Raw genomic sequence first — 10582 nt, 5'->3', positions numbered from 1 at the left:
ATCATGGTGACTTGGTGAAGGACCACAGGGATTCCCTTAACAATGGGGGCAAGAGAGAGGTCATCCAATGGGGCTCACGGATATCTCGCTTAGTGGCAGAGATTGTGGTCATAAGCCGAGGACTGCCTGTAGGACAGCGTGCAAGGAAACAAGGACGGTGCGTTTTTGAACCCCTTTGCATTCCACGTCGTTTGTTGCGGTGGCTTTTCTTTTACTTTTGACATCTTCCTTCCCCATGCACACAAAAACTCACACAGACTCACAACTCCAAGGAGCAAATTTCATGCAGAAAACACAATTGCCCCCCTCACAAAAGACAACAACTTTGGGGAGCTGCAACCTATGTCAAAGATGTGACAGGGTTCCCGCAAGTTTCTTCCATGCAAAGCTCATTGTTAAAGGGGAGAGGGGGCGGTTGAATGGTCTACCCCAGGGGTCGGCAGCCTGCAGCTCTGGAGCCCCATGCGGCTCCAGAGCCACATGCTGCACTTTTGGCCTTCTGCTGCGGCTCCTTGTTGACTGATCCCACCACTGGCCCCTCCCCTCCCTGTCCTTCCTCGCCTGGCCTAAGAAGCTTAAGGGTGATGGCGGGGTATGGAGACTCGCTCCATATTCCAGAGCAGGGTAGGTCTTACTTTTGGGGAATCAGGATAGATTCAAAGTTATGTGGCTAACAGTCAACGGTGGAACCAAATTTTGCTCGAGGGTGTTGGACCGCCAAGATTTCAACTGAGTGGGAAAGTGGCCTACAGCGTCAGAAGGTTCTCAAGAGGTTCCATAGCTAAATAGTTGTGGTCTACAGCCCCACCAGAGCCTTCCAACTCCACAGGTTCTTTCCCTCGAGGAGCGTTAGTGACCACAAAACAGACACACACACAACACAAGGCTCCGAAGCACACACAGACAGAAGAAGCTTGAGTGGGTCTCGGCGGACCGAGGTCAGTTCCAGAACTGGTTAGCATGGTGACGCCAAGCAAGCTGGGTTTCTCGCCAAAGACAGTCCCCATGACGCGGTTCATGCCAACCAGGTTAGGTGCTCGTGCCGACGCGAGCAAACATGGGAGCATGTTCTCAGACAATGCCAAGCTGGATGGAGAAGGCTGGGAAGGCCATAACCGCAAGCACACACACACACACACACACCTTTGTCTCGCCTGTGGAGGCCATCAGGTCGGGGAGGTCTTCTTCTGCCTAGGTCCGGAGCTCCATCCTTTGGGGAAGGGACAGATGGAGGAGGAAGAGGAAGTCCTCTTGACTTGGTGGGTCTCATGTAGCCTTTCATTGGTGGTGGAGCTTTGGCCCGGCTTGCTTTCTGGGTCTCGCCTGTGGGCCTGTGGCCATCGTGATCAGTGGCAGCCGGAGAAGTTGACGCTTGTGGTTCTTGGGCTGCCGATCTCAAGTTCGGCGCATCTTGGGCTTTCCCAAGTTGTCCGTCCTCCCTTGCTGGCTGGTTGGAGGAGAGGACCTCCCTTGGCCAGGTTCTTGTCGTCCGACACCAGATGATCGGAAGCGAGCCCACTTCCTCCCACTTCCTCCAGAAGGACGTCCTCCAGGACCTTATCTGTCCTTGTCTGACTTCCTAAACGGTCCGGATGCTCAGAAGGCCTTGCTTCATCTTCTCGTCTATCTTCTGCTAACACTCCTGGCTCAGAAGTTCCACCACCGTGGAAGACAGTCATTACGGTCTGAGGAGTTGACACTTCCTCCTTGGATTCCTTCAGAGTTTGGGTTTCCATAGGGAGGTCACTGCCTTCTCCAACCCAACCTCTTCCTTCAGCCACCAGCCCAGGAGCCGTCTCTAGCTTCTCCACCACCATTTCTGGTGAACCAAGTCCATAGCTTTTGTCTCCAAGGTACGTTCCTCCGCTTTGCTTCTCCGTTTTGAAGAGGCGGTCTGCCGGGGTCCGCTTGTTCTTCTTCCTCTTTTCCCGGATGTCATCCCCAGCTTTCACGACCAGGGAAGCTTCTGCCTCTTGACCGTCAAGTTTGGCCAAGTTCTCCTGGAGCTCCTCCAGGATCTTCTGATCCCCTGGCTTTGCAGATTGTAGGAATTCGGGAAGAAAAAATGGCTCCTGGCTTGGCTCGCCAGCCAACTTGGGGAAGTGAGCTTCTAAAAACGGGCAGGTGGGACCTCGAGTTTTGGACGTGGATTCCTCAAGAGGTCCAGCTGGGTCAAAGACATTTGTGAGGTCCTCTTCCCAATGCAGCGGACGGCCAGGAGGGAAGCTTTTGATGTTCCTGTTTTCATCGACGACCTCTGCTTCTCCTATGGTGAAGCTCAATCCACCAAGCCTCTGAGGTTCTTCTTCATGGCTGACCTCTTCCTTAGTTCGTTGGGCAACCACAGGTTCCTGAGGGATAATCTTGCTTTTCTTCTCGCCACTCTTCTTCTTTTCAGGTTTCACAAGTGGGGGTTGAAGATCTGGAAGATCAGGGTCCCCATCTTTTTTGGTCTTCATCTTTCTCTCACCTTCTTCTATGACTGTTCCGGTATCCAACTTGCCCAGCAAATGGACCGATGGTTCCAAAGTACGCACATCTTGTCTACTCTTTCCTTTCTCTTGTCCTCCAAAAGTGCCATCAACGAAGAGCTTATCAGGAACCTGGCCTGGAGGTTCTGGATGCTTGAGATGTTCCGATCGCTCCTTCCTGGTGCCATCAAAGGCGGGGACCTCCTCCATCTTAACTCCTTGGTGGTCTTCACCAGAAGGTTCTGCCTTCATCTCCAAGACTTTAGGAACTTGAAAACTTTGACCATTGGTCTCCTGTTTCTTCACTTCTTCCAGGACTTGAGGGAGGACAGAATGTGGCTTGGGCGGACCTTCTCCAACTTGATCTCGGCTGGCTTCCTGCTCCTTAGATGGCGTTTCTTTGATTTTATGGAGTTCTTCTGTCTTAGGAGTGCTGACTTTCTCCTTCAAGGTGGACAGCTGCCCAGAGTCAACCTTCTTCTCCTCTTTTCCTCCCGTCGTTCCTGGCGGTTTTTCAGCAGGGAGTTGGAGGGTGCCAGGAAGTTCTAGCCCTTGGCTCTTCTTCTCAGGAGAACCTTTGTTAACCAAATCATTGTTCTTTGAAGACACCGTCCCATCCAACGTCTTCTCCAGGCCCAGTGGGGGTTCCCTGGAGGGACCTTTGTGAGATGTCTTGCTTTTCCCATCGCTGCTTCTCTTCTTGGGTTTGTTGGTGGCCCACACGAAGGCGGGGTCTCCTCCAGGGGAGCTTGCCAAGGGGGGTCCCTTGTTTTGATTTGGCCCGCCTGTTTCCTGGCCTTGGACCGTCGACTCTAGGAGAAGCTGGCCTTCTGTCTGCTTTCCAGGGACCTCCAAGATAAAGGGATATGCTGATGGAGGAAGGTCAACCCTTTGACCAGGTCCAGTTGGAGAACCTCCGAGGTTTTCACTCAAGGTGACAGACGGTGGACTTGATTGCTTCACACCGTCTGTAGTGCTGTCCAACTGTTGGCTTGTAGCTAAGACATTCATCCCTTCTTTCGGTTCATCTGGTCTCTGTTGGGTTTGGTCAAACATCTCATGAACTTCTGTGGTAGAGACAAATGGTTGTCTGAAGGAGCTCCTGTCCTCAGCTCTTCTGCTCTTCCCCACGCTAGATCTCTTCTTCGGCTTCTCTCTCACTCCTGGAGAGGTGGAAAAAGTTTCTTCCGGGGTCCTGGTTGTCCAACCGATTTCGCCCAGGCCCTCAATGTCTTCCGCCGTTGAAGCTTGGCTCAAGCCAACCTTCTCTTCCAACTCTGGGAGATGCTTTCCTTTCCTGCTTTTCCCATCACTGCCCCTCTTCTTGGGTTGGTCGTGTCTCAACCTGAGACTGGTTGGATGTTCTGGAGGGCGGACATCGAGGAGGTCTTCTGTTGGGCTGGTGAAGAACAGTGGGCCACCACCAAGAGTATCAGCAGCAAACAAGGGTTGGGCTGGATCGGACTTGGTTTCCACCACGAATGGAGTTTTGGCAGAATGAAAATCAGATCTTCTGCTCCGTGGTCTTTCTTTGAGGGTCCCTGAGATACCTGTGCTTTCTTCTCTGTCTTGAGGAAGAGAACAAGTCACTTCTTGGGTTGGTTCGGCTGAAAGAGTCACAACTTCTTTGACCTCACTGTCCTTCTTGAAGATCTTCTCAAGATCTTTAGGTGCCTCCACCGACTCTCCTTTCCTTTCAAGACTTGGAAAGTCTGGAGCAACCTTCTCATGGGCAACCCCAGGGTCTACGGTCTGGACCTCAACCTTCTGCCCCACCCCAGCAGAGTTGGTCTCCAAAGTTGAGGCATCGACGTTGGAGTTCTTCAGAGTCGGAGACCCCGACTGTACCCTTTTCTCAATGGGACTCAGTTCTCCAGGACCTGGAGGAGAAGTTGGACTCGCCTCCTTCTTTTTCTTCTGCTCCGTGTGGTGCTTTGGAAGCGCCTCAGAAAGTTCTCCTGGGGGACTCAGGGGCTGCCATGCCAAGCCATCGTCCACGGCCAGTTTGACTCGGCTCAATTCTCCCGGGGGGTTGGGGTCCGATGCAAATTCGGAAGGTTCTTCCATCTTTGCTGGAGGAAGCGGTGGAAGCTGATGGCTGTCCGGTTGTTGTCCTCCTTTCCCGAGAACTTCGGTGGAGGCCCACAGGGCTGCTTGAGGGCTTCCCTGGAGAACGTTTGGAGGCTCTCCAGCAGCCGGAGGGCTCCTTAACTTCTTCGTGTTGTCCTCCCACGTTTCCACGCCACGTGGCTGCTGCCCTTTCTTCTGCTTTGCCTTCTTCTTCTTCTTCTTCAAGGCAGCCGATGCGTCAAGAGGGTCCCATCCTTCCTGCAATAGCTCCCTCCGACCTTCTGGAGCGTCGAAAGCCTGGCCGGCTCCCTTCCTCGGGGATCTCCTGGGACGGGGAGAAATTCCACCGACGGAGCCGAAGTCGGCCACGAAAAAGGAGTCTCCACTTCTTGGGCTGCGAGTCGTCAAGGTGGGAGAACCTGCCAGTTGATCTTGCGGAACATCTGCCAGAGTCACCTGGACAGGTTTCGCTCTGCCAAACCTGCGGTGGTCACTGGGTTTGGCAGCGGGTGTTATTTGGGCGGGAGGTCCACCTGGAATACAGGAAGGTCACTGAAGGATCAGAACCCACCACGAATCAAGAACCACGCTCCCAATACTTAGACTGGATTGGGGGAGGTTTTTTGGGGGGGGGGCTGGGCGGGGGGGCTTAAGCTTTGCTGATCCCAGCCTAGATGCCCGTCAAGGATCAGATTTGCTGAAGAGCTACCACATCTCCCTCAAATCCTCGTCCTCTTCATCGAACGAGCCCATAATCCCTTGTGAGGGTGGCGTCTGGGTAACCGAGTGGACCTTAGCAGAGTGTCTGAATGGCCGGATGCCCTCCCTGTCACCAGGGCGGGGTTTTGTTCGGCAGATATAGTCTCATTGTGCCCAGAGAGAAAGAAATATCCACTTCTACCTAGGATCGAATTCACCGCCTCCGGATTGTGAGGCGAGAGCCATCGTACCATCACATCTACCTCAATAAATAAAATAACTTTTATTGTCATTTCCCCCCCCCCTCCCCCCCGGTGAGTACATTGGCTCACATGAAATTCTATTGCCTGCTTTCCAAAAAATGTATGTATCTAACCATACATGCACATAACTCAATATGTACATACATATTATTATTATTATATAATAATATAATATTATATTACGTACATACACGTACATAGCTCAAGGTTAACCGCACCAAACTTGATTGCAGGAAATACGACTTCTGCAATAACAGAGGGGTCAATGTCTGGAATCCTCTACCTGACTCTGTGGTTTCTTCCCCAAACCCCCAAAACTTTAACCTTAGACTGTCTACTATGGACCTCACCCCCTTTCCTAAGAGGTCTGTAGGGGGCCTGCATAAGCGCACCAACCGTGCCTACTGTCCCTGTCCATATTTTCTTTTATTTTTCTTATATGTACCCATTTCATGTATTCATAACTATGTGTATACTTATACCTATTATCTTGTAAGCGATTGACAAATCAAAAAGATTAATACTAAAAATAACCTACATATGCACTTGCTATAAACACGCCGATTTTATATATATCTTAATCGCTGTCCATTTTGAATACGTAGCCGAAAGAGGAAACCTCAAAGTTCGCCAGGTTGATGCTATACGGAAAAAAACTGGAAATGAATCTGGCTGTTTGGCTTTGGATACCACAGAGCTTCCTCCCAGAAGGTAACCAGGAAAATTGGTCATGGAGAGGACCGGTAGTGTCCCAGACGATCCTCCTCAAGGATCACTTGTATGCTGTGTTTTGGGCAGAAGGAAGTGAACTACCAGCTACTTTTCCACTGTCCTCACCACTCTCTGTTCAGACTTCCTGTCTGCTCATCAACTCCTTTTAACAACCCCGTAATCCCTTGCTGGGGTGGAGCCTGGGCAACTGAATGGAGTGGAGTGCTTACTGGACGGATGCCCTTCCTGTCACCAATGCACAGTTATATTCAGCAGATATATTCTCAACATGCCCTAACAGGGATGTTTTTATCCACTGTTAATGTATTATAATGTGTCGGTACTTTTTTATATACATATTGTAAATAGTGATGTCTATTGCTGGTCTAAGACTGTAATGAAGTTATACTCTACTCTACTCTACTCTACTCTACTCTACTCTACTCTACTCCATTCCACTCCATTCCATATATTCTATTCTATTCTATTCTATTCTATTCTATTCTATTCTATTCCACCCCATTCCATTCCTTCTTTTCTTTTCTTTTCTTTTCTTTTATTTTCTGTCCTGTCCTGTCCTGTCCTGTCCTGTCCTATTCCCAACATGCCCAGAGACAGAAATATCCGCTTCTACCTAGGATCGAACTCACAGCCTCCGGATTGTGAGGCCACAGCTCCACTTCTTGGCCACCGCACCACTCAATGCTTCCCAACCACTGTGTCCCCCCGTGCCCCCCCCCCCGGCTCTCTATTCAGCCTTCCTATCCGAAGCTGTCACGCTGTCCTCACCGCTCTCTCTTTCTCTCTCTCTCTCTCCAGCGGGGGTGTCAAGCTCAATTTCATTGAAGGCTGCATCAGGGTTGAGTTCGACCTGCCCGGGGGAAGAGGGGGAGGGGCAGGGTGTATGTGACCAGCTTGATGTCATTCATCAAAGGCTCCGTTTTCAGCTTGTGACAGCCCCCTGCAGCCCTCCCCAAGTGGAAACGGAGCCTGGGCAGACTGTGGGCGGCCTCCCCAAGCCCCGTTTTCACCGGCAGAGGCGCTGCAGGCTGGTCCTTCAACGTTTCCAGGGCCTTCGAGTTTGACACCCCGGCTCTATAGCCTTCCTGTCGGCGGCCGTAACGCTTCCAAGCTCCACCGTCCTCGCCACTCTCTCTGCAGCCGTTCTGTTCGAAGCTGTAACGCTTCCAAACCGGACAGTAATCCAACAGGACGCGCTCCATTGTCACCTCTTTAGCAGGAGCGCCAAACACAAGATGGGGTGGGATCTGCTCCACAGGGCCACCCTGGAAAATGTAAGGAGCCGGTCTGCATCGCTTCAGCCTGCTCTACCCAATGCAGAGAGGAAACACGCCAGGACTTTGGAGAGTGGGGTCAAGCTGGCTATGCCTACCCACCCGGCCACACACACCCCGTGCCCACTCCCCAAGGTCAACCAGAGCCCTGATGCGACCCTCAATGAAATTGAGTGACACCCCTGCTGTCAACCCATAAAGTATTTCTATGCTCTTCTTAGAATTGCCAACAGAAAGGGAGGGGGGAAGGGGTTTGAAAGAGCAGTGTGGCAGCTTGGAAATAGAAAGTGCATTCCATGAATAGTTTTTCAGAGATAGTAACTCTAGGTGACTGAAGTTTCCGCCGTGCACAATTCTAACTGGAGCAACGTGATTGATGACTCTGGGCTATGGAAGTGTCTCATTGGAGAATAGGAATTGTGATGACACCTGGGGGAAACCAGGGTCAAGGGTGACAATGAATTAGGTGTCTCAGAGTCGGCTACACCCAGGCAATGCCGGACATGTTAACTCCCATAAATCCTTTTGAAGTTTTGGAAGTTTGGCTCGAGACTCAGGATTTAATTGGGGTAACTGCCAGAATCTTGACCTCTATTGAAAGTGGTGAGGACACAGATAAACTGATCGAACAGAATAAATAGATGTTCTTAAGCTTCGATAACCGAACTTTTTAGCTTTCGGTGGCTGCTACGCCATGTCTCCTGTCACCTCGGGGATGGTGCGCATTACCACCCAGCGGTGGGAGGTTTGAGGAAGGGCTGCACATCTTCACTTTGCTAAAAAGGTTTTCCAGATCTCTTTGACGAGGATCTAAGTCTTGAAAAGCTTCCACTGCAGAAGATGAGTATACTGGCAAGCTAAGATGTCTGAGACGCAACTAGGAGAAGAAATAACACTAACACTCAGGAGTAGACTGGACAAACGTTTGTCCAAGATGGTCCAAGCCTCCCGCCTCAGACAAGCGGTTGGACTTGGAGACCTCCGAGGCAGGGGTGGGATTAAACCGGTGTAACAAATCGGTTGGGTGAGGGTGCGGTGAGCAACTAAGGGCAGGGCCAAGTCATTGGCGCAATTACCGGTGCGTCCGAATTGGGCTAAACCGGACGGTAGAATCCCACCCCTGTTCTGAAATCCCTTCCAGCCCTAAGATTGTACGACTCCTCCCGCAAGGTGGAAGTCTCGACTTAAGAGAAGAAAGTCGTTTTTCTGGACTTCCACCCAACTCAGCCGTAGATGATCATCCGAACATCTAAATCTCCCCGTGTACCCCAGAGTTCAGAAGAGATATTTAATGGGAACGATGGAGAACTCACAGAAAGTCCCCTTTCACACGAGCGCAGGCCAACTTCGTGAAGGGTCGATCTTGAGTGTCAGGTTTCTGAAAGTAGGCTAATGGGAACCTCCCTTCCCCCGAGAGATCGGTAGATCCAAAGAAGGGATTTGCCATTGGGTGAGAGACAGGCAGGGCTGGGCTACGACCGATTCACCCTGGTTCGAGCGAACCGGTAGCTAATTTTATCATTTTTAATGCCCGCTACGGCCAACTGGCAAATCCCACCCCTGGCTGGGCCCGTCCACCTCGCCTTGCCCCTACCTGGAGTATCTATGTGACCCATTGGGGGTGCCAGATAAGTGCAGGGCCCATGTGGAGGCTCGAGGAGGGCAAAAAACAGGTTTTCCAAAGGCTGGAAATGGGCCCATTTTCGTTCTCCTAAGCCCAGCGGAGGCTGTTTTTGCCCTCCCGAAGCTGGTAGTCCGGGGAAGCGTGAAAACGCCCCAACCGGCCGTGGGGCAGGAGGCCAACTAGGCCACACCCACCATGGCCACACCCACCCAGCAACCAGAGCAGAGAACCAGTTGCTGAAAAAATCTGAAGCCCACCCCTGGGCACAGGTATCAGGGCAACTGAGGTAGAACATATCCAGTTTTGGTGGACAACGTTAACCCGGGCAGGGAGAAAGCAATGAAGGAAGGAGACGTTGTCGTAAGATCCTCCTTCCGGAGCAGAAGACCAGAAGACAAGAGAAGAAAACTGTAGGACGGAGAAGAGAGAGAAGGCTCAGTTCCGGTTTCTCCCTAAGGACTCACCTTCCGGTTCGAGAGGCGGCTTTCCTGCAGAGGGCTCCGTGGGTTGGGCCAAGGTGGACTCGTCGACAAATGACCTCGGAGTTTCCATGTGGAGCTTCTCCCCAAGTACGGAGCCCACTGGGTCTGCTGAAGAAAAAAAAACCAGGGTGACCACCACAAAATCAGAGAACTTTCTCCAACGACCCAAGACAGTGCGGTCTCGAGGAGAAATTTGGGTCGGTCGTGCCCAAAGAGATGTTCTCCAAAGGCGCTGGAAGAACCATCTCCAGAACTTCTGGGCTTCCAAGAAACCTGTCAACTCATAAAATACTTCTGTGGTCTTCTTAGAGTTGCCAACAGAAAGGGGGTGGGGGGAAGGGGTTTGAAAGAGCAGTGTGGCAGCTTGGAAATCGAAAGTGCATTCCATGAATAGTTTTTCAGAGATAGTAACTAGGTGACCAAAGTTTCTGTCACACAAATATCTAACTGGAGAGCATGATTGATGATTCTGGGCTATGAAGATGTCCCATTGGAGAATATGAATTATGATACACCCAGGGGGTGGGGCGGGGGGAAACCAGGGTGAAGGGTGACAAGGAATGATGTGCCTCAGAGTCGGCTACACCCAGGCAGTGCCGGCATGTTAACTCCTATAAATCCTTTGGAAGTTTTGGAAGTTTGGCTCGAGACTCGTGATTTTATTGGGGTAACTGCCGGAATCCCGACAAAACCTTTCTGAGGATTTCTACAGGGATGTTTTCCAAAGGTGTTGGAAGGACCACCTCCAGTAACTTCCTGGGCTTCAAAGAAACCTTTCCAGGGATTTCTATGGAGGACCTCAAAACCTCTTTAGCGCTGGTCCAATCCCAACACAACTGGAGAAGATCAAGAAACACCAGGAAGAGTTCAGTGGTTTTCGACATTTTTCGTGGACAACTCAAGAAGATCTTGTGCTGAACAGCAGGGCATCGGGACCAGGCAGTGGGCTGGCACCGGTTCGCCCCGG

General features: G+C 51.4%; 1 protein-coding gene across 5 annotated transcripts in view; it reads right to left on the bottom strand.

The window, feature by feature from the left end:
• Positions 1–1124: 1124 nt before the first annotated feature.
• The window catches only part of LOC113451216 (uncharacterized), an 89456-nt gene continuing 79998 nt past the window's right edge, over positions 1125–10582 (bottom strand). For 3 of the 5 annotated variants that reach the window (XM_087916408.1, XM_087916404.1, XM_087916406.1), the window contains 2 exons: positions 9598–9723; positions 1125–5074 (listed from right to left, as the gene is read on the bottom strand). In XM_087916408.1, the coding sequence (XP_087772534.1) occupies positions 1347–5074; positions 9598–9723 (3854 nt within the window). In that variant the 3' untranslated portion in view covers positions 1125–1346. The remainder of the gene's footprint in view (positions 5075–9597; positions 9724–10582) is intronic. The other 2 variants (XM_087916405.1, XM_087916407.1) reach the window with 1 other exon arrangement.

The sequence above is a fragment of the Pseudonaja textilis genome, chromosome Z (assembly GCF_049901715.1).
Source record: "Pseudonaja textilis isolate UNSWEBS1 chromosome Z, rPseTex1.2, whole genome shotgun sequence".
NCBI classification, from domain to species: domain Eukaryota; kingdom Metazoa; phylum Chordata; class Lepidosauria; order Squamata; family Elapidae; genus Pseudonaja; species Pseudonaja textilis.
Note: the sequence above shows the minus strand (reverse complement) of the source record. Positions and strands in the feature narration are given on the sequence as shown.